Genomic DNA, 23815 nt, shown 5'->3' with positions numbered 1-23815 from the left:
ACAATTTGCAAAGGTGAGTGGCTGGAGATAGTACAGAGGGCAGGGCACTTGCCTGGCACACAGGTGACCCGGTTCCGTCTTGGGCCCCCCATATGTTCCCCTGAGCCCCACCGGGAGTGATCCCTGAGTGCAGACCCAGAATAAGGCCTGAGCACCTCTGGCTGTGGCCAGAAAACAAAACAAAATAAAAAACAAAACAAAACAAAAAAAAGACAAAAAAATGAGCCAACACTAGAAAGATCTAGTTGTTCAACATGCTATTTTTTATTGGGTCACTCCAGAAAGTACTGATATAATATAAATATAAACCAGTAATTTAAATCTTAAGTAGAATGTACAAACAGAGTAAGATGAACTAGTTTTACTCTCTAGTCAATCAGATACATAGGTTCACATACTTATTTGGCCTACCACCCTCCCCCTCAGAGAAACAAAAACAACAAAAACATTCAGGTCCCCTCCAGAAATCTACCTTCTTTTTGAGAACAGAAAGCACCTCGCAATTGCAACCCGAGGCTACTACTGTCCCCCTGGATCATCCAGTTCCCCTCAGGGGTGGTAATGCCCACTTTGAGAAACACTGGTCTGATAATAAAAATTTAGACAAAGTTACTAGCTTATCTCTCTCTTTTCTTAAACCGTACATCCTTAAGTCATAAAGAAGTATCAAAATTAAAAGCAAAAATTACAGGGTAAGACTTAACATAACTACTAGGAGCATCAAAGGAAGTGAAAATGGGACTAGGCGCAGGGCAATATGAATGAATGAACATGGGAAGGTCAAGGATGGGGCGAACAGTGAGCATGTGCTAAAGATACTAGGGGAGAGGAACTGGTGAAAACTTTGATCTTAGACAAGCGCCTAGATAAAGAAATAATGGGACAAGATTTCTAAACTTAAGAGTCTTCCTCTCCTTCCTCAGCCTCTTTCTCATCATCCTTGACCAACTCCAGCTGGTCTTCTCCCCGTTCTTCATTATCATCATCATCCAGGAGATCTCCCTCTTCAGCAAGGTCATCTGCACCTCCTTCGGACTCCATCTTCACATTAGTCTCCTCTTTCTTCACGGAGCTGCCACTCTGCTCCTCTTCTGGCTTATCATTCTTCATCTCCGCTGCTTGTTTGCTTTGCTCCTTTTCAAGCTTCTCCAGGTTTCCCAGTAGAGAATCTACTTTTTGTTTTATCTGGGTCAACACCTTCTTAATGGCCTGAATATTATCTCCTTTCAACTTTCCAGACTTGGAAGATCCTCGCTGCCTACTCTTAGAATTGAAACCACTCTTGCCCCTTCGTGAGGGGTTTCCTGAAACGCGCTGGCGTTTTGAGGGCACCACAGCCCGAGCAATAGGAGGCGGTGGAGGGACACGTGCCGGATAACCGTACATCCGGTCATAATAATCGCGTTGAAAGTCATAGTCCAAACCAAAAGAGGAGCCGTACATCTCTGCTGCAGATCGCTTCACACCGGCTTTTCCTCGGTTTAGTTTGGGCTCCGCGGCCAGATTGATGTCTAAAACCTGGCCTGCGATCATTCTGCCATCCTCTCCCGCCACTGCTGCTCGGGCATTTCTCTCATTAACATACTGGACAAAGGCAAAGCCCTTATGAACAGAGCAGCCCACGATTTTGCCATACTTGGAGAAGATCGCCTCCACATCAGACTTCTTGACCACCAGTGTATTCAGATTCCCAATGAATACACGGGAGTTCATGGAGCGAGGGTCTGTCTTGTTGGTGACATTGCTGGCCATTGTCTTTGATGATTTGGTTTCTCACAAAGTCCAAAAAAAATGTAGCTGAGGATCAAAAAAAAAATTTTTTTTTTTTCACAAAAAAGGGAAGGAGAGATTCGAATTTACTCTCCTATTCCCAGGTTCTGTGCGGAGCAGTGGAAAAGTTGACTGCTGCTTGGGTTGGCAATGCTGTCACAACGGCTCAGTCTTCGTCTCTTCACAAAATTATTTCTTTTTTAAGATGAAAATTCATGACTAGAAAGATGTAAGCCACCTACACAGGTAAAATAGAAACAAGAAGAAGATAGTTTCCTTTTCATAAGTCCTACATTTCATATCCTGGTTATGCTGTACCATCAACCCCTATTCTACTTACTCAAGCCAGAAATCTGCAGGCATTCCCTACCTCACACAATTGTTGTCAACCCAGGGGTCCCTTTACAACTAGAACTTAGCTTCACTGCCTTATAGTCTTTGTAGTCACAACCCCCATCTTGATTACTCTAATATAGTCTTCTCTAAATTCCGGATAAATCTTATTTACCCAGTAGAGCTGAGCAATGCCTATCATGGAAAATCACAACTACTTTTAAAAAGAATGTAACAAGTCTTTTTTTCTGAGTTTTTAAAATCACGGACTTGTATTGGTTCATTTAAGAATGAATAAGATATAGTCACTCACACAAAACAATTGCTCTAATAATTAGACCCAAATTTAAGCACTGTGGAAGTAACTGTCTAAGGAAGGGAAGTCAACAATGGAGGTGGAAAAGTTTTGAGCTGCACACTAGGAGACAACAGTATGTCCAAACACAGAAAACAAGACAGAATAAGCTAAAAGCATGAAAATGTCTTAAACAAACTACTTGTGGTTCATTATTGTTTGATTCCTGACAAGGGAATCTAGATAGTAAATGGGCCTATACATTTGTTTAATAATTTACAGGTTTTATACTGTATGATCTAGATAATAGACCATTTTCCCGCCTTTGTGGGTAAATCTTACATGTTAATTTGTTTTATGATATACTTCTATAGGTGTGTAAAATCTATGTTTTTAATATATACTAGTTATAGTATGGGACTAGTTTGTAGAAAAGTTACTTATTTTTGACTTAGAGTTTACTAGAATGCATTGAGTTTTTGGCAAAATATCAATTAGGAGCCATCATAGACCAGGACTTGTGTACCAGTGTCAGGCCCTGGACTCTGAGTTATTTAGTAGAATAAACTGGGGAGGGGCTGGAGCAATAACAGAGCGGGTAGGGCATTTGCCTTGCACCTGGCCGACCTGGGTTCGATTCCCAGCATCCCAAATGGTTCCCCGAGGACATCGCTGGGTGTGACCCAAAAAGAAAAAAAAAAGAAAAAAAAAAAAAAGAAACACCCAAAAAAACAAACAAGCAAACAAAAACCAAAAAACTGGGGAGATCTTTGGGAAATAAAAATCATTTGATGACAGTGCATGTTATGTAGCATAGTAAGAATTCTAGCTAACGTGCACAGTTTTGGCTACAGCCACTGGGTCCAAACAAGGTACTCCCAATACAAACAGAGAAAGAGAGGCAGCAATAAATAGGTATTGACAGGGAAAGATAAACAAGTAAATACATTTGGGCACACTGAACTTGAGTCACTCATGAGTCTGACAAGTGGTGATGCTTCAAAATTATTTATGTAGACTTTATATTCAGGAAATAGCTGGAGATTTGAATTGAGAATCTTTAGCCTTAGGCAGTAAACGGAACCTAAAAACATGGACTAAAGATACCACATGTTGCAAGAAATTCTTAAAACCACTAGTATTTAAATAAAAGTGGTGGGGTGGAGGGTGGAAATTGCAAAGGAGATAGATGAACTCTGGAGCAGGGAGAAATAAACTTAAAGAATGATAAGAGAGAGGGGGAAGAGAGGGAGGGAGGGAGGAGGGATATTAGGATGGGAGGGTAGCATCTTCAACATCACAGGAAAGTTACTTAGGTAAGGTATAATCTAAAAAGTATACAAAGGCAGTTAACTAGGTTAATGACTTGAGCAAGAACAATTTCACTCTTATTCTCAACAGTCCAGTTCATTGCATAGGGAAGGCCCTGCTCAGGTATGAGTTTGCTGACGAAACAAATCAGCAGTTCTCAACCTTAGAACGATCTGGGGAGTTTTTAAGAACCAGGAATGCCCAAACCATACTCCAGAATAATTCAATTTTCATCTCGGGACAGGATACAAACTCCAGTGGCTTTTAAAGCTGATAGGTTACTTCAATGTGTAGCAAAGACTGGGGAATAAATAAATCCATTCACTTGAAAGCACCTGGTTTGCAAAGCAATTGTTGGCTGGGTTTCTACCTTGCCTATTAGCTCCTTCAGGGAAGGATAGGATTTAAGGCTGACTCTGGTAAACTCACGCTGGTGAGTCTAGCAGTCTCACAGCTTCACCGAAAGAAGCGTCACACTGCAATTTTTCTAAAATCTTCCATCGCAAAAATAAGAATTAAAAACCGAAAATGAAAGTTTATTATGGCTACAGCTAATGAAACTTAAAAAGAGTCTGAACACAGGGCCTATTCCGATTTGGGCGATCTCCACTCAGATCAATCCTATTTACTCCATGATTGAGGGCAAACAATACTAGGGAAAGAGCTGAGACAAAGAGAAAGCACAATGAAGAGAACCAGGAAACTTGGTCGCGTGAGTTGCTATGACTATTAAATGTGTTTAGCTTTATAAAGAAAGTACTTTTCTTTATACATGAAAACAAAGTACAGTATTTACCAGAGGCATTTATTATGGCGCCGTCTTGAAATACAGTTAGGCAGAATGAAAGGAACCACGTAGCTCCGAAACTGGGAAAAACTGGTTTCCTGCGTACCCAGCTACGGTACATAACGGGGGGGAAGCGGGGAAAAGAAAAAAAAAAAAAAAAAGAAAACCCCCAACGATATCAGTTTTCCTTTTGGCGAAGAAAAAAATTGAAAAAAAAAAAATTCTTGCCTCTGTGTGGCTGGCCTGTAAATTTTTATGTGTTTTAATCTCGGGAGAAATCTCTTGTGAATCAGGCAGGTTTCTCGGCCGACTATACAATGAGGCGTAACCTGATGATTTTTTTTTTTTTACAGTTTTAATGCTGCAACGTTGAAATATGGAAAATCCATCGGCTTTTAAGAAGGAAAGAAAGAAAAAAAAAGGGGGGGAGGAAGGGGGGAGGGGGGTCGCCACACATAGCACGTGGCTGAAAACGCGAAGAAACGGCAAAAAAAAAAAAAAAAGCGTAAGGTCACGTCCCGCGGCCGGCAGGGCTCCCCCCGCTCGTCGCTTCCTGCTCCGTCTCCCTTCCCCGGCTCTCTAGCTCTCCTCATTGTCCCCGCGGGCCCCAGCAACTTTCCTTCCCCAGCGTTTCCCGCCAGCCTTTCCCCCCCCGCGATGGCGAACCGTGTGTGTGTGTGTGTGTGTGTGTGTGTGGCTGGTGTGTGTGTGTGTGTGTGTGTGTGAGGAAGCTCCCAGAAACCTCTGCTCGCTCTCCATTACGGCCTCCGCCCAGAGGCCCCGCTTGTCGGGTTCAAATACTTGCTTTAAAGTTAATCGCGGCGGCTCCCTCACGCGTCCACCTTCTCTTCGGCCGGGGAGGCGCGGGGGGCGCACGAGTCCAAGGCCGCGAAGACGACGGAAAACGCTGGCCCCAAAAGGCCTCGGCTTTCCTAGCGCGCCTTCGAAGGCCGCCAACGCCGGAAACCACGCAGTTGCAGACGTGCTCGGCCGAGCGGCGACGACGGCGGCGGCGGCGGCGGAACCGACACTCGGGGGGCGGGCCGGGAGCTGCGACTAAGGGCGGAGCGGGCGGCGCCGGGATTAGACGTCATCGCGGGGGGCGGGGCGGAGCCGCGGCTGACGCCATCCTCGCCGGCACCTGCCACCATGGAAGGTGGCCGCGGCGGCGTCGCTGGCGCCGATCACGGGGCTCTGGGCTCCGGAGCGGCCGCAGCGACAGTCCGGGAGCTTCTGCAGGACGGTAAGGAGCCGAGGTCTGGTCGCACCGTGGCGCAGGGTGGACTGTCCTGCTTCGCAAGTAGGCCCGGGGAGTGGACTCAACCCGCCGCTTTGCAGAAAGTTTTCCGTTCTGGGCGTGACCACTCCCCTCAGCCCGGCCCCCCTTGCGTCTCGGCGCCGTCGCTCGCCAACCTGTTTCCCCCAGGGACTTGCCGTCCCCTCCACTTCCTGAGGGCCGCGGATCTCTTCTTGCTCATCCTTCATGTCAGCTCTCGCCTAGGTCTCCCGCCTCCCCCACCCCTCCGGTCCCCCAACACTCGGTGATCGTGTTGGCTTGATGCCAGATCACGGCGGCTGCCGCAGTTTCGAGCGAGTGAGGCGTTTGGTCCCAGCTAGGATCCATGGCAGAGCGCTTGAGAGGGCCGCATTGTTGGTGGAGTGGGGAGCCTCGCCTCCGTTGGTTTCCTAGGACACACGGGTCGCTCCCACTTGCTCCTTTTCCTTTCTTTTTTATCCACAATCATGCATGGATGCATGGGGGAAGGAGGGAGTGGAGCATCCCTGCAAACTGGGATTAATCTTCTGTACTGACAGTCGGCTTTATTGAAAGCTTTGCAAAGAAGTTGCCAGAAATAAGAAATATATATATATTATATATATAAAACGTCTGAGAAACACATTACATTATAATACAATTATGTTGTAATTGTATTAAGTGGACGTGCCCCACGTTCCTTATCCTTTGGAATGAAGTTCACAGGTATTCACAGCTTAGTCTTTTCCATACTGCATTGTACAAACCTCTTTTTTTTTCCCCACTGTGTTAATGGCAGTATCCAGCATAGAGTAGGTGCAGAATAAGTATTTAAAATATTGAACAGCAAAAAGCCATGCACCCATTTATAGGCCAGAGTAGGTTTTGTGAATGAAATAAAGTTCTGAGTTACTGTTTTTCTCTGTTCTTTACTTTATTCCTATGCTTCATTATTTACTTTCTCCTGATAATTCACATACTTTTGTCAAAACATACATAAAACATAATGAGGTTTTCTGAACTTGATTTTGTTAGTCTTTCTAGGTTAGGATCTATATAATGCATCATAGTGTCTTCATTAAAATTCAGTTTTGAATATTTGGTACTTTGGCTATGACTGCTATTTTAATTGGGGATATAGCCCATTGGGCTTTAAAGCTAGTATAGTATTTTTAGGTAATAAGAGAATTATGTGCACAGTGAAAAATAATGGAAAAATAACTCGATTGGGGCATGTCAGGAAAGGCTTCTAGATGGAGTTAGTATTTTTTCTTTCTTTCTCCTTCCTTCCTTCCTTCCTTCCTTCCTTCCTTCCTTCCTTCCTTCCTTCCTTCCTTCCTTCCTTCCTTCCTTCCTTCCTCCTCCTCTCTCTCTCTCCCTCTCTCCCTCTCTTTCTTTCTTTCTTTCTTTCTTTCTTTCTTTCTTTCTTTCTTTCTTTCTTTCTTTCTTTCTTTCTTTCTTTCTTTTTCTTTCTCTCTTTCTTTTTCTTTCTCTCTTTCTTTTTCTTTCTCTCTTTTTTCTGTCTCCCTTCCTCCCTCCTTCCCTTCCTTCCTTTTGTTGTTTTTGGGCCACATCTGGCATGGTCAGGGGTTACTCCTGGCTCTGCATTCAGGAATTACTACCCGTGGGTTCAGGGGACCATATGGGATGCTGGGGATGGAATCTTGGTCCACTGCATGCAGGGCAAGTCCCTACCAGCTGTACTATTGTTCAGGCCCTGGAGTTGGTATTTTTTTTTTGGGGGGGGGGAGAGGGAGGTTTTGGGTCACACCTAGTGGTGTTCATGGGCTGCTCCTAGCTCTGCACTCAGGGATAACTTGACAGTGCTGAGGATTGAACCAGGATGGACTACATGTAAGGCAAGAGTTTTAGCCCCTGTGTCATCGCTAACTTCTTGCAGTTAGATTTGAAGTATAAATGAAACTTACCTGGGTGAAGAAGTGGAAAGAAAAACACATGCCAAATATGAAATATATTCCAGAAGGGCACATTCTAGAAAATGTAACAGATTTTTGAAGAATAGCTCATGAGTCATATATTTTTTAAAAATCTTCCCTTTATTTGTTGGGTTGCACACTTGGTTGTGGTGCTTGATGGGGCCTTCACACTTTAGTAGCGGTGCTGGCACACATCTGCCTGAGGTTTACTGAAGATGGCACACTTCATTGTGGCACCAGTGATCGCAGGCAGCAGTGCTGCACTGGACTGAGACAGCCTCACTTGTTTCATTGATAGCTGTGCAAGGTCTCCTATGACTTTGTTGTGGATAAATCCGACAGACCCTCTTTTTACTTCTGCTAGTAGAGGATCAGCTCCTTTTTTGAAATACTTTACTCATGTAACCAGTGAGTTCCATGCTTTAAGAATATTCTTAATTGTCTAGGTGGTCGTTTCTAGTGTTTTTGATCACTTTTTTTCCCTCAGTTTTTTTTTTGGCAGGGAAGGGGAAGGGGTTCATACCCATTGATGTTCAGGGTTTACTCCTGGTTCTGTGCTCAGGGATCAATCCTGGTGGTGGTCAGGGATCATATGGAGTGCCAGGGATCAAACCCGGGTCGGCTGCATGCAAGTCAAGTGCCCTACACACTGTGTTATATCTCTCTGGCTCCTTATTTTTATTATTTTTTAATTCTTTACTGTTTCTCAGAAAACTCCATCTGATTGCATTCATTTCCTCTGTCCATTCCCAGTTATAGATGTTCCCTACTCCGCCCCTCCCCCCTTAGCCTGTGAGCCCTGTCTTCATTTTTTTTTTTTTGACATTCTGAAATTTCTTGCTAAATCATAAGGTCCATTTTTCCTGGTTTTAAAATCACTGTGTTGTCATACAAATACACATGAAAGATCCTTATCTTTCTTCTGAGTTAACATTTACAGTTTTTTTGGTCTTTTCTATCTTGCAAGTAAACAAGAAGTGCATATGAAAGGCCACATATGTATAGATATAGGATCTACATCTAAAAAAGTGAAGTGTATCTTCCCCCCTCTTCCCTGGTGATCCTGTAACCATTAAACTTACGTAGTTTGATGTGTACTTGGTTGCCGTGTAGGTAATGAGGCTGGGATAGATTAATGTTCATATTTGTGTGTCTAGTGTGTAGCTTAGTGCCCACTCAATTCTCTGTCACTTAATCCAGAAATTTGGAAATAATCTTCTACTTCTTGCTTTTTTTTTGGGGGGGTCATACCTGGCAATGCACAGGGGTTACTCCTGGCTCTGCACTCAGGAATTACCCCTGGCGGTGCTCAGGGGACCATATGGGATGCTGGGAATTGAACCCGGGTCGGCCGCGTGCAAGGCAAACGCCCTACCCGCTGTGCTATCGCTCCAGCCCCTTCTACTTCCTGCTTTATCCAATTACTCTTTTACAGCTTGTCAATAATACCTATATATTACCATGTCTGAGACTTTATACAATGTTCACTCATTGACTTCTTTTTTTCCCTTTTCTTTTTTTTTGGTTGTTGGGAATGGAACCCAAGGCCTAGAAGCAAGCACTCTACCACCGAGTTCACTCCTAGCTTGGTCATTCTTTGTGCCCTGTCTTAAGCCTTCATTGCGTCCCTTGGACTCTATTGTAGGAGCTCCCTGTTACGTAGACACACACTCTTGTGTCTCTGTCCCATAACCTTGCTGGTAAGCTAGCCCTAATTTTGTAGCATAGCTGATTCCATGGTGTGAAGACTCTGACCATAGTGAACTTTCAGTTTCCTACCTGCGATGGCAGCTGGCTTAAATAATTGTTGAAAAATGACAGTTAGGGACTCAGGATCTAATATGAGCAAGTTCCAGCACACTGCCGTGTGACTGATTCCTTTTTGGTTATCCTTGTTGCTGCCAGAATTACTGTTCTTATACACAAAGCTGACAGTGCTCCTGCTTGATCTGAAAGCCTCTGAACACCTTGATATTGTACCAGCTTCTTTTTAAACCATCCCTCAGTTTTCCTTTGTAACCTCAACTCTTAATTCTTTACCCATTCTGCCCCACCTGCACATGCATATTCTGTGATCTAGACCAGCATATCTCAGCATGATATGGCTTTCTGGACTCCCATTATATTCCACAGGAGTGGCAGATGAAATTGTGTAAATAGGCCAACAGCACAGGACCAATTGGTATGTTGGAGGAGGGCCCAGGAAGGAAACAGGATTGGAAGTGGGCCACAGTAAAAAAAAAAGAAGTTTAAGAAGCCTTGTTCTAGACATAGCCTGCTCTAGAAGTAGGGCAATGTGGCCCCTATTTCTTAAAATCTGTGATGGCATTTGTTGCCTCTAAACTATCCTTGGGATAGCATCTGCAGCTGTCTGCCACAGGACCCATAATTGTGTGAAGTACTTGGCAAACTCAAAAGCATTGTGGTTTTCAGAGTTAAGAGCTAAGAAGCAGTTTCCTTTCTTCACTTTACCATTCTGAGAGTAATTAGGAATATTAATTTTATTTTTTTGGTAGTAGACTGACACTTTTATTTAATATATAAATCTATCCAATGCCCTGTGGCGAGGGGCATTGTATATAGACCCTTGTTAGAATGTGGCAGTAAACAAAGATTTTGCCCTCATTATGCATCTAGTGGATATAGGCAGTTGAAGTTCTAAGTACTATGTTGTCTGTCTATCTAATCTATCTATCTATCTATCTATCTATCTATCTATCTATCTATCTATCTATCTATGTCCTATATTATTCTTTATTTTCCTCTTGACTTACTGATAAGTTAGTTTTCAGCAGTGTAGTAATGTCAGAACAGTGGTTGGAAACAACAGATTTAGCAAGTGAACTCTGCAGCTACACTCTCTTTGGGTTCAGATCTCAGGCAGTGATGTTGGACAAGATGCCTGCTCTGCCTGTATCTGTATCCTCATCTGTGAAATGGGGAAAAGGATGGTCCAGCGGGTCTATGAGGATTGAGTGACTTGATATGTATACAGTCCTTCCATCAATACCTGGCATAAAGTAAGCTCTCAGTGAATTAATTCTTCTGCTTTAATAATAAGTCTTCTGCTATTGCCTTTCCCCACTTCTCATAGAAAACATTTATAGAAGCTCCTAGTATGTAGAAAGCTCTCATGTATGCTAATTATGATTATCATTATTCTTTTGATTACTATCTGTGGTTTGGTGCATGATAATTGATGATGAAGGACTTATTTCCATATCTTCCCCCATCCCTCAGAATGTTACAGTGATTTTTTAAATGAAGACTTTGATGTGAAGACTTATACTTCCCAGTCTATTCATCAAGCTGTTATTGCTGAACAACTTGCAAAACTTGCCCAGGGAATCAGTCAGCTAGATAAAGAACTACATCTACAGGTAACTTCAGTCTTTTGGGTCATACAGCAACTTCAAATAATGTGACATTTATCATTCCTTAATCATTTTTATTTTTTAATCAAAATTTATGTTATCCTGTGGTTTATTTACCGTATGACTTATTTTTAAGAATAGATTTTTCAAAATATATGTTTTTTTTTTTCCTTTTTTGGGTCACACCTGGTGATGCTCAGGGGTTACTCCTGGCTTTGCACTCAGGAATCACTCCTGGCAGTGCTCGGGGGACCATATGGGATGCTGGGAATCGAACTCGGGTCAGCCGTGTGCAAGGCAAATGCCCTACCCGCTATGCTCTCACTCCAGCCCCTCAAAATATATGTTTGATAAGCATTTTTGTTAGTTGAAAAACTAATATACCCATCCCTTCACAATCTTTTATTTTTTTCACTGCCTTAATTCAAGTGTACTGAAAATCAATGAACAAAGAACAGGATATTTTTGGTAAAGATAATAGGAAGTGCTATTTTGGAAGTAAGACAATGTAAATAATTTTTTTTTTTCCTTATGTAGTGGTGATGGTGGTATACAGTAACTGTGTACATCAATAGTAAAATTTAAGCATTATTGTGACCACCTGACTAATTGAAATAAATTTAAAAAATTGGGTATTTACATAGATAATTCATATTTTATGAATACCAATTATACATCTGTTAAAGTTAAGGAAAAATCTGTGTATTTGTGGTGAAGAGAGCACTGTATGGAAACTAGAGGGGTTCTATTCTTTGCTGTGATGTTATTAGCTTTCTTATCACTTAATAAAATATGAGTTTTAAAAATTATGTCAGGTATCAAATGATGTGGAGTAAATAAGGGAAGGAGGTGATTATAGCAGATAATCTGGATTGTTCTTTCTTTTATAATTTTTTTATTTTTACATAGTGGTTTTATTGTACTATTTCCTTTTCGTTTGAATAGGTGATTAATATTTAAATGAACAGTTATGTGAGTAAATGAAGGATTACCAGGAAACCTAGATCTAGTATAGCACGACACATTGTCTGTTACATTTTTTATGTCTTAATTTCTTTAATAATTAAAAGGCTAGCAGGCTTGAAAAGACTGATGTTTTCTAAGGTCATTTTAACTCTAAAATTCTAATTTTGTAATTAGAGTGCAGTATTTATTGACAGTTCTTTCTTTGTCTTAATTTTTATTTATTTTTTTTTTAACTAAAGCACTTGATTTACCAAGTTATTGATAGTTGAGTTTTAGGAATCTAGTATTTCAATGGCAATTCCTCCATAAGTGTCAACTTCCCTCCACCACTTTCCCTCCCCACCCCAACCCCCACCCGATTCTGGCCTGTCAACTTGATAGGCCTCTTACAAAGTTTCAGTGTTGCAGCTTAGATCTCATGTTTTCAGCTTTGTTGAGTCTGTGTTTTGGATATATGGCTACACTACTCACTCATGTCACCAGTATAACTGAAGCCCTAATGCCTTTTCACCCACTACTTCCCATTCTCTTCTTCCCCTCTTGATTTCTTTCCTTCTCCATTGACAGTTATTCCTAAAATAGTTTGGGCTGTCCCAACTTTGCATTATTCTGTGAGGATGGGAAAATAAGCACATTTCCTGGCTCTTCAAAAACTCACAGAGCAGTGGCAGAAATAAACAATGACATGCAAGTGATACCTGTAAATAGAATTATACAAAGTATGCAGCAAGGGAGAATGTACTCAGCTCTGATTACAGTTCTCAGGGAGTAGCTTTTTGCCAGAACCAACTGAAACTATGTCTTTTTTGCTTGATAGTTTCCTTCCTGGTTCTGCAGGAATCAATCAGAATTGGAGGTTTAAGGTTAAAAAGAAATGGGGCTGGAGCAATAGTACAGCGGGTGGGGCGTTTACCTTGCACGCTGCTGACCCGGGTTCAATTCCCAGCATCCCATATGGTCCCCTGAGCACCGCCAGGGGTAATTCCTTAGTGCAGAGCCAGAAGTAACCCCTGTGCATTGCCAGGTGTGACCCCCCCCCCAAAAAAAAAGATTAAAAGGAAATAAGCTGTCCTTAAGGTTGTAGGTTTTGCCTTCCCGAGCATTCTTAGAAATGTTATACTCAAAATGTAATAGTAAGAAGGAAGTTATTGAGGAGGAGTTAGGTGAGGAAAGTATGACTTACATATTAGTTGTAAGATGTCAGATGGGACTAGAAATCAGACCTGGTCTGATGAACATTGTTAAGTTCATTTTCCTCAAATGATCGCATAATTCAAGGTTGCCTCAAAACTAGTTGTATTATGCCAGTTTTTCCTTTTTGACCATTTTGCCTGAGGTAATAAAATACTTTAGGACATTCTGTGAAATTGATGCCAACAATTTAATTTGCATATTGGTGACTAGAAAATTGAGCTTTGTCTAGACATAGGAACATGTTTAATCTTTTTTTTTTTAAATTTATTTTATTGAATCACCATGTGGAAAGTTACAAAGTTCTCAGGCTTATGTCTTAGTTTTACGATACTCAAACACCAGTGCCCATATTCCACTACCAAAAACCCCAGTATACCTCCCACCCCCCCACCCCCGCCTGCTTAACTGATAAATTTCACTTCCTTTTCTCTTTACCTTGATCACATTTCATATTTCAACACAAAATTCACTATTGTTGTTGGAGTTTCCCCCCAAAAAATACAGTCCTACTGCCAAGGAAGCATTTGATAATTAGTTTTCATTGCTGAGAATGAAGAGATATGAAGTCCAACTGTTCCAAGTACATAACTTTCTTTTTTTTTCCTCCTTTCCGCGCCACCAAGTTCGTGCCTGCTTAATAGTCCTCATAATATGGCTGACACCATGCCGCCCGACAAGGGAAAAAAAAACGAGAAAGAAGGATATTTCCCGTTCTTGGCCGGTGTGGGGCTATCACTTAGTTCACAGTCTAGAGTAGAGACATGGCTGCAAGCAGTTTCTGGAACCAAAAGTAGTCTAGTTGGCCTCCGGATTCTGGTTGATCAGCAGCAAAGCGGCCTCACAAAAGTGTGGCCACCCGGGTGGAATCTCGGTGTAGCGTGCACTGGTATCAGCCCCGGCCTGAGACTGCCCAAGCATCCTGATGTTCCAAGTGCATAATTTTTTTCCCCCTTCCCACGCAACCAAGTTCTTGCCTGCTTAATAAACATTATAATATGGCAGACACCATGCCGTGTTTCTCCCCCAAAAGGGAAAAGAACCGAGAAAGAAGGGTATTTCCTTTCCTCGGCCGGTGTGGGGCTATGGCTTAGTTCAGTCTAAAGAAATGGCTGCTACTTTGATTACCTTCAATATTTCAACAAAACACTCACTATTAATATTGTTTGGAGTTTCCCCCCCAAACTCAGACCTGTTAAAAAGGAACCGTTTCACATTGCAGACAATTAAGAGATATTAGGTTGTTCAGCCACTGTTGTTTTGGATTTCTGTATAAAGTCCAGGGAAAATTCTGCCAGAAATTGCATCACTACAAGCTTTTACTTCCCTTTTGTGGTGCTCATTAGATGGAAAAGCCTGGAGAGAGAAACCCTTCCCTGCTGGCGCCGCAAGGGGCAGTGGCTCAGTTCACAGTCTGGAGGCATTTCTGGGAGCTGCTCGTGTCCAAAGTAGTTCAGTTGGCCTCCGGGATCGTGCTTGTGCAGCAGCGGCAGCGGAAAGCGGAACATGTTTAATCTTAAAAAAAAATTTTATTTCTGAAACATGGAAGCCAAGTTACAATCAATCATGTTCAGTGACGTGCTGGTTGGTGGCTAAGAGAGCAAGGATTTGGAAAAATAAGATGAATTGAGAAAGGAAGAAGGACTAAAATGGTTGAAATGAGTTTAGTTTAGGAAGCCATCTTAGCATCAGGGAAAAAAATTAACACAAGACGGCTGGAGTGATAGTATAGCAGGTACGGTGCTTGCCTTGCATGTGGCTGACTTGGGTTCAATCCTCAGCACCCCATCTGGTTACTCAGAGCCTGCCATGAGTTATCCTTGAATTTAGAGCCAGGAATAAGCCTTGAATACTGCAGGGTGTGGCCCAAAAAAGAAAGAGAAAAAAAAAAGATTTGACATGAGGGCCAGGGAGATAATACAGGAGTTAATGCACTTACTTGTCTTTGATGTGATTGAGCCTGTTTTGATACCTGGCACTGCGTATGGTCCCCTTAGCACTGTGAGGATTCACCCCGGAGCACAGAGCCAGGAGTAGAGTCCCGGGAGCCATTGAATGCATCTCTAAAACAGAAAGAGTTGTTCAACCTAAAGCTGCATGTTCATGTCCCTTTACTGTCTTTGTTGTGCTTTTACTGAACTTCAGCCTTCTGTAGCCAGGTGTTCTGTGATCTATGACAGATCTCTCTCAGCAGACATAAAGGACTGAATTTTTCTGCAGGGCTGGGCAGGTCAGGCCTGGGTGCCCAGTGTTTTAGGAGGAGAGTCTCTCTTCCTGCTACTGGCTGGCACTTTCTAATCCCCAGACAGACTCGAAGAGTGTAGGTTTTTCTCTGAACATGCGAAGAGGAATAGGAATATCGTAAGAAGAGTAATTGTAAGTCAGGGAAGAAGAAGCTGCTTGGCTTCAACGCTCCTATGTCAGTCCTTCTGAGTGGGCTTTGTCTTGAGTAAAGAATGACTGCTAGAGTGCCCTGAGCTCAGCTGACTTGCGTCCCAGGGGTTTCAGTGTTGTGTACAGTGTTGTGTACAGTGTTGTGCATCTTTGTGCTGCCTCATATTTTGGATTGCAGATAGAAACGTACTGGATTCATTACTTGAAGTTTTCCAACAAAAAAGACTGCTGCTGCTTCTGGGTATTCATCCATGTCCAATCAATTTGGCTTTCTTTTAATTAATAGATTTTTTTAAAAGCACTTTTATGATTTTCAGGAAAATTAGCAGAAATGACTGTTCTATTTACCACCCACTGTTCTCACCATTTCATGTACTATCGATGTTCTGCATTGGAGTGGTACTTTTTTTCCTTCAGCCAGAGGTGCTTAGGGTTTATTCCTGACTCTGCACTCAGGGATCACTCTTGGTGGGACCATATCAGGTGCCAGGAATTAAACCCAGGTTGGCCACATGCAGGACACGTGCTCTACCTACTGTACAATCCCTCCAGCCCCATAGTGCATTTTATGAAAACACAATTGACTGATCATTGTCACTCAGGGCCTGTTGTTTACATTGAAATTTTCTCTTCGTATTATATATTCTATGGGTTTGGCAGTTGGACAATAACACATATCTACCATTACAGTATCATGTGTAGAAGTCACTTATTTCTCACTTATACCTTTCAACTGCAACCACTGATTTTTTTTTTTGTTTCCAAAGCCTTAGCTTTTTCCAGAATATCAACATCAGATCATTTGAAGTCTTATCAGTCCTTTCACAGCAACATACACACATCTCCATTTCCTCCATGCCTTTTCATGGCTTGAGAGCTCATGTTTTGTTTTTTTGTTTTTTGCTTTTTTGGGTCACACCTAATGATGCACAGGGGTGACTCCTGGCTCTGCATTCAGGAATCACCCCTGGCGGTGCTTGGGGGGCCATATGGGATGCCAGGGATTGAACCAGGGTCTGCCGCGTGCAAGGCAAACGCCCTACCCACTGTGCTATCACTCCGGCCTCTAGAGAGCTCATGTGTTTTAGTGCTGAAGAATTTTTCATTGCCTGATGTACTACTTTTTTTTTCCCCCCTTATTCATTCATTTGTCTAGGAATTAGTTATGTATTAGGATTTAGTGTAGCAAATATATGACTTGGTATTTAAAGCAGAAGCATATTTAATACAGAATTAGAAGCTTATGGAACCATTGGATGGGCAGCCGGTGGGCTTAGTTGAAGGAACTGCTGTAAATGCAACACAGAGTTTTGGAAGTTCTTTTGTTACCTCCTGTGCCACTGCTAAAATTCTGCTCCCAGTGGGGCTGGAGTGATAGCACAGCGGTTAGGGTGTTTGCCTTGCACATGGCTGACCTGGGTTTGATTCCCAGCATCTCATATGGTCCCCTGAGCACCGCCAGGGGTAATTCCTGAGTGCAGAGCCAGGAGTAACCTCTGTGCATTGCTGGGTGTGACCCAAAAAGCAAAAGAAAAAAAAATCCTGCTCCCAGGACAAGGAAGGAAAGAAATTGAGGGGGGGGGGGGAGAAAGAAGAGATGGGAGGTGCTATATCTATATATCTGAACAGAGCAAACGACACTCAACATATCTTCACTAGCATACCTCATTAGTAATGCTCAGGAGTCAGTGGAAAGGCTGTATCCTTTGTCTCTGTATTGAATTTTTAGATGTCTATATAGCTGCTAATAACTCATCTCAACTGCATCTTTGTAACTGTAGTCTTTCCTTTTGTGCTAGTGTTTGCCCCTTTCTATACTTGAGACTTTCATTTTTACATTGTGGTTAAAAAAAAAGTGGGGAGAGCTTAATATTCAGTTGGAGCAAATAATGATTTGTTCTTGATTTTCAGGTCGTTGCAAGACATGAAGATTTACTGGCACAAGCAACTGGGATTGAATCTTTGGAAGGTAATTTCCATTGGACATTACAAATTAGGGACTGGAATGATAGCACAGTGGGCCAGACACTTGCCTTGCATACTGCCCACACAAGTTTGATCCCACAGTACCATGTGTAGACCGAGGCAGGAGTGACCCCTGAGCACAGAGCCAGAAGTGAGCCTTGAGCACACCTGGATGTGAGCTCTTCTTTCCTAAAGAAAAATATATTGCAAATTATATAGAGCTAGGCTGGACATGGGCAAACTTTCTGTTAGGAACGATGTGGCAAAGGATCAGATGGCAAGGATCAGAACTTGCAAACTAGACTGGTATAACTGTTGCAGCTGCTACAGTCTGTTATTGTGGAGTGAAAGCAGCCAGATAGTATGTAAGTAGCAGTGTGTGGTTAGTCTTCAGCACACTTCGAATCATTCTTGGTGACTGTGGAATTTAATTCTCTAGGTTGAAATTGCTGCTTTACTACTTGTTAGGTGTCTGAATTTGGGCAAGCTACCACACTTTCCTAGACTTCAGTTTTCCTGTCTATAAAATAGAAATACTGATATGTACTGACATGGGTAGGATCAAATGAGTTAGCACATTATTTAGAACAATGCCTGATACATAGATAGTGCTTTCATAAATGTTAGTTTAAACAACAAACATCAACTTCAGTATAGGTGAGTAATAGTTAAAGTGTTTTTGAATTTGTGATTTTTGCCTTTCTTTGAAACTTTAAGAATTGATAACATAGTAATAGGCTACTTTTATTTTTATGAACCCTCTTATTTCTGTTTGCTTAAATTAGTTATACATTTTTAATTCTCAGTTAAATTAAGTTCTGTCTTGTGATTATGAAATATTACTGTAGGGTTTTTCTTTGGGGGAGTCTCAAGCAATGCTCATGGGACTTGGGGCTTTTCCCAGGGATACTCAGCCAATCAGGTCTAATGGCTCAATGTGAGGGCCCAAGGATTCAGGCCTGTGGTACTGGGGACCACTAGGCTACCTTGGTGGTGATACTCGGGGTCACCAAGTCTATACAAATAGGAAACTTCATATATTAAATCCGACAAGGAAATGGTGTGAAGGAAAGGGAGTCGCTTAGCTAGGATGATCTGGAAAGTCTTTTCCAGGAAATGGCAGTGGAGTTGAGATTTGTATAATGGGAAAGTGTCACCCTATGAAGATCTGAGAAGAGATTTGTAAGTTGTGGGATCAGTCAATAGGAAGGCGGAAAGCAGATGGGCATCATTGAGGGGGTATAAAAAGATCAGTGTGACTGGTTTTAGTGAGGAAGACTTGGAGACAAAATTCTTGGAAAGGAGGTTTGATTGCATTTTAAATGCAAGTACGAGCATTTTAATTAGAGATTCTATATGATAAGATGAGTGCTGTAAAAGAGTTTGTCCTGGTGGCTCTCTAGGAAGGCAAAAGTAAAATCAGGGGTCCCATTCTAGAAGCTGAGCATTAAAAGTTTTTTTTTTTTTCTTTTTGGGTCACACCCAGCGATGCTCAGGGGTTACTCCTGGCTTTACACTCAGGAATTGCTCCTGGCAGTGCTTGGGGGACCATATGGGATGCCGGGGATCGAACCCGGGTCGGCCGTGTGCAAGGCAAACGCCCTACCCGCTGTGCTATCGCTCCGGCCCCCATAGCATTAAAAGTTTCTACCAAATTAGAGGATGGGGGGTGGTGAGGAAAAGGGGGGAAAGAAGAAAGATGAGAGAAAGTTCTGAAAAATTGGAGAGATGAGGGAAAAGATTATGATTATGGTCATAACAAAAATTGTGGAAGATGGCGTAGAAGTTAACTGTAGTATCTTAAAACTTACAGTGGATAGTTCAGAGCTGGAGATTTTGTTTCTGTTTATGTATACATAGGTGGATGTAAAGAAAATATACATGTGTCTATATAACTTTAGTGTATCTGTAAAGTCAGAGTTTTATTGAGCAGGTAGTATGTAAAGCACTGGTATTGAATCAAATCTCTAAGAAATTGTAAGTAGAGAACGTGACTGAGGATTAAATCTTTTTTTTGTTTGTTTGTTTTTTGTTTTTTGGGTCACACCTGGCGATGCACAGGGGTCACTCCTGGCTCATGCACTCAGGAATCACCCCTGGCGGTGCTCAGGGGACCATATGGGATGCTGGGATTTGAACCCGGGTCGGCCTCGTGCAAGGCAAACGCCCTACCCGCTGTGCTATCCCTCCAGCCCCTGAGGATTAAATCTTACAGAGGCCAGAGAGATAGTAGATCAGGTAGGGCCTTCCATGTGGCTGATATGTTTGATTTCCATGGTCCTGTGACCATGCCAAGAGTGATCCCTGAGCACAGAAGCAGGAGAAAGCCCTGGTGTAGCCCCAAACGAAGTCAGTTATTAAATTATTATTGTCTGGGGCCCTCCCCGAGCATAGAGATCTACAGAGGAGTGGGAACAATGAACAGAATAGGATAAAGCTAGGGAGTATGATCACTTGAGAATGTTGAGAAAAATCATGTTTTAGCAGGGAGTGACTTAATGGTGTTATGAGTTTGATGGTCCCAACAAGATAGAAGACACAACTAAGAAGTGGAGAGAGGGCTGGGGTGCACGGTATGAATATAGAAGCTCCCCTTTTAATCCCTTGGACCTTCCCTGAGCACTGCTGTGAGTGACCCCCTGCACTTCACCGGTATGCTCTTCTAATTATTACCCATCCAAAAAAAAAAAGACAACTGATAATAGAATTTGGAGATTTCCTTGGCCAATAACTGTGGATGAAACTGTAGACTTTAGAGGGACTCTGGGACAACTGGTGTAGGGAAGTTGACACTGGCGGTGGGATCGGTGATGGAATATTGTTGAGAGTGGACTGTGGGGAAAATAAGATATAAGAAAGTGGTGGTAATTTTTGTGGGTAGTTCATTCTTAGAGTTCATTTAAGGTCAGTAAATGATAATAAGACCAGCAGAAAAATAGAAAGCCTTGGGTTCAGAGATGACTCTATTAAAATGGGTCTAAAACATATTTATGTGTTGATAGATAAACCTATCTAACATTCCTTCATCTAGTATTTGAGAGCATTTTATATTTAAATTTATTTAAATATTGTACTTCAGAGTATGACTTGTTTGATTATAAATACTTGAGTTTTAAAGAATGGAGCTCAAAACAATAACATATGTAGTACAGAATAGACTGATTTTAAGCATTATGATAGAAAAATTTAAGATCTATCTTCTTAGAAATGTTGCCACAGTTTTTTACCCCCAATTTTATTTTATTAATGCACCATGAATTACAAAGTTATTCATAGTTGGGTTATATTCCATCACCGATAGATCCCAAATAGCCAAAGCCATACTGAAAAATAAGAAACTAGGGAGTATCTCATTACCTAACTTGAAACTATACTATAAAGTCATAGTGATCAAACACAGTTTTGTAAATATCTGTTCATTGGTCAGAGAAGTAGCTTCAGTGGGCTGAACTGCTTTGCCTGCAGAAGTTTTGTGTTCAATCCCTGGCACAGGGTCTGCTGCTCGGACCAAGCACAGAGCCGGAAGTAGCCTGTGCACTGCTGGGTAGGACTCCAAAGTGAACCAAACATTCCTCTGCTAAATTCTTCCAGTTTCTCCATTACTCTTTTATTAATAAAACTAAAGTCTACAGTTTCATCTACACAACTAAAAAGAATTTGGAGAAACATTTAGTCTTTAAGCCCTGTTATACTTCTAGGAGCAATAGAACAGCAGGTAAGGCATTTGCTATGCATGTGGCTGACCCGGGTTTGATTCCTTCCCACCCCTCTCAGAGAGCCCGTCAAGCTACTGAGAGTATCTCGCCCACACGGCAGAGCCTGGCAAACTACCTGTGGTGTATTCAATATGCCAAAAACAGTAATAACAAGTCTCACAATGGAGACGTTACTGGTGCCCGCTCAAGTTGATGTGCAACGGGATGACAGTGACAGTGACAGTGATACTTCTAGTAGTGCTTGGGGACCATTTTATTTGGTGCTGAAATCTGACCTAAGTCATCTTTGTGTGAGGCAAGCACCAAACATACTGTACTTTCTCTCCAGTCTGCCTAAATTTGAACTTTTAAAGATCATGCTGTCTTCCCTAGGGAATTGCAATACAGTACCTTTAACAAATTTTTCATTTTGACCTTTTCACAATATGTAATTCAGTGATATTCTGTAGCACTGTCATCCCATTGTTCATCGATTTGCTTGAGTGGATACCAGTAACGTCTCCATTGTGAGACTATTTGTTACTGTTTTTAGCATATCAGATACGCTACAGGGAGCTTGCCAGGCTCTGCGGCGTGGGTGGGATACTCTTGGTAGCTTGTCGGGCTCTCTGAGAGGGACGGAGGAATCGAACCCGGGTCGGCCGTGTGCAAGGCAAACGCCTTACCCGTATACATTGTGTGAGTCTCACTAATCTAGTTCCAAAACTTTTTATTCCCTTACCCCATCTCTTGTCAGACATCTTTATTGGTATAAGTATTGAAGGGGCACAAATAGAAGCTTTGGTAGTACTAGAGGGAAGAGTCACTGGTTCCTTGGATTGGTGGTAGGAAAAAAAATTTTGAAATCTCTGTATATATTTTTTGAAATTTTTTACTTTCTTGAGCTTTGTAAGTTTGTTAATATAAGCTGTCATGTTTTCCCAGGTGTTCTTCAGATGATGCAGACAAGAATTGGTGCTTTACAAGCAGCTGTTGATAGGTACTGTTTGTTCATTTTGTAAATAATTGGAAAGAAGATGTCTTATGCTTTTTTTTTTCTTTGCTTTTTGGGCCATTCCTGTTGTTGCTTAGTCATTATTCCTGGCTCTGCACTCAGGAATTACTCTTGGTGATGCTTGGGGGATGCTGGGTTGAGCCCACGTTGGCCACTATGCTATGGCTCTAACCCCTATTTTTATTTTCTAATATTTTGAAGATTTTATTATTCCTCTTCTCTATTTTGCCTTCCTTTAGGATGAAAGCAAAAATTGTTGAGCCATATAACAAAATAGTGTCTCGTACTGCACAACTAGCAAGACTTCAGGTAGGTTCTCATTATTTATTTCTTTACGCTTCATTATTTATTTATTTATTTATTTATTTTGAGCGGATGTTTTTATTTTTATTTTTTTATTTTATTTTATTTATTTATTTATTTATTTTTAATTTTATTTCATTAAATCACCGTGTGGAAGATTACAATGCTTTCAGGCTTAGGTCTCAGTTATAGAATGCTGAAACAACCATCACTTCACCAGTGCCCATATACCACCACCAAAAAAAAAAACCCCACACAGTACACCTCCCATCCCGCCCCCTCATCCCCTACCTTGTAACTGATACGTTTCATTTTACATTCTGTTTACTTAGGTTACATTCAATATTTCAACACAAACCTCACTATTGTTGTTAGGAGTACCCCACTAGATTCAGACCTACTGTGAAGACAAATAAGGTCTTCTTCTACTGCGGCCGCGCGGTTTTGAATTTCTGTACTTTAACAAGAAGTCCAGGGAGATTTCTTCCAGATATTAGATAATTGCAGGCTTGAAAACCCAATCTGTGGTCGTCTTAATATGGCGGCCACCGCGCCCTTCATCCCCGGAGAGAAAGAGGCGAGAGAGAGAAATACCTTTCCCCTCCTGGGAGGGCACGGGGCCGAGGCTTAGTTCTCAGGCTGGAGACATTCTGCGAGGAGTTGCCCATGCCGAAAGAGGTTTTGCTGGGTCTGGATTCACGCTTGTGCAGCTGCGGAGAGGCTCTCATTATTTATTTTCAAACGTGGACAGATTTCAAGAGTATGATTCCTGAGGACATATAAGGAAATATGAAATAGAAAAGTTAACAGAGTTTTAAAATACCTTGTTAAGTAATAGAAATCTAAACTAGTCAAGTGAAAAAAAATTTTTTTTTGGCTTTTTGGGTCAAAACAGGTAATGCACAGGGATTACTTGTGGTTCAGCACTCAGGAATTACTCCTGGCATTGTTTGGGGTACCATATGGAATGGCCGGGGTCCAACCCGGGTCAGCTGTATACAAAGCAAATGCCCTACCCGCTGTACTATCGCTTTGACCCCAAGTGAATTGTTTTTTTTTTTTTGCAATGTATGATCACTTACTAACTTTGGATAATTCAAAATTAATTTTCAATAGAGAACAGGAGGAAACCTAATATTTATTGTATGCTCACAGTCTACTGTGATCAAATGTAACTTGTTCTATAAGTAAATCTTTATTAGTTGTAAAGCTTATGTGTTATCT

At 41.8% G+C, this 23815-nt stretch overlaps 2 protein-coding genes across 2 annotated transcripts in view; one reads left to right on the top strand and one right to left on the bottom strand.

The window, feature by feature from the left end:
* Positions 1 to 240: 240 nt before the first annotated feature.
* On the bottom strand, positions 241 to 2002 carry LOC101539216 (heterogeneous nuclear ribonucleoproteins C1/C2-like). The gene has a single exon (XM_055132588.1). The coding sequence runs from the start codon at positions 1750 to 1752 to the stop codon at positions 898 to 900; it is 855 nt and encodes a 284-aa protein (XP_054988563.1). The 5' UTR covers positions 1753 to 2002; the 3' UTR covers positions 241 to 897.
* Positions 2003 to 5463: 3461 nt separating this feature from the next.
* Positions 5464 to 23815, top strand: part of COG5 (component of oligomeric golgi complex 5) — a 230955-nt gene continuing 212603 nt past the window's right edge. Inside the window, exons 1-5 of the mRNA XM_004602261.3 lie at positions 5464 to 5739; positions 10929 to 11068; positions 17525 to 17582; positions 22219 to 22273; positions 22528 to 22597. Coding sequence (XP_004602318.2) covers positions 5646 to 5739; positions 10929 to 11068; positions 17525 to 17582; positions 22219 to 22273; positions 22528 to 22597 — 417 coding nt within the window. The 5' untranslated portion in view covers positions 5464 to 5645. The remainder of the gene's footprint in view (positions 5740 to 10928; positions 11069 to 17524; positions 17583 to 22218; positions 22274 to 22527; positions 22598 to 23815) is intronic.

Source organism: Sorex araneus, chromosome 1, assembly GCF_027595985.1.
Source record: "Sorex araneus isolate mSorAra2 chromosome 1, mSorAra2.pri, whole genome shotgun sequence".
Classification (NCBI taxonomy): domain Eukaryota; kingdom Metazoa; phylum Chordata; class Mammalia; order Eulipotyphla; family Soricidae; genus Sorex; species Sorex araneus.
Note: the sequence above shows the minus strand (reverse complement) of the source record. Positions and strands in the feature narration are given on the sequence as shown.

Bases quoted from the DNA above. Each gene is read 5' to 3' on its own strand.
- LOC101539216 (XM_055132588.1), bottom strand. From the start codon at position 1,752: ATGGCCAGCAATGTCACCAACAAGACAGACCCTCGCTCCATGAACTCC.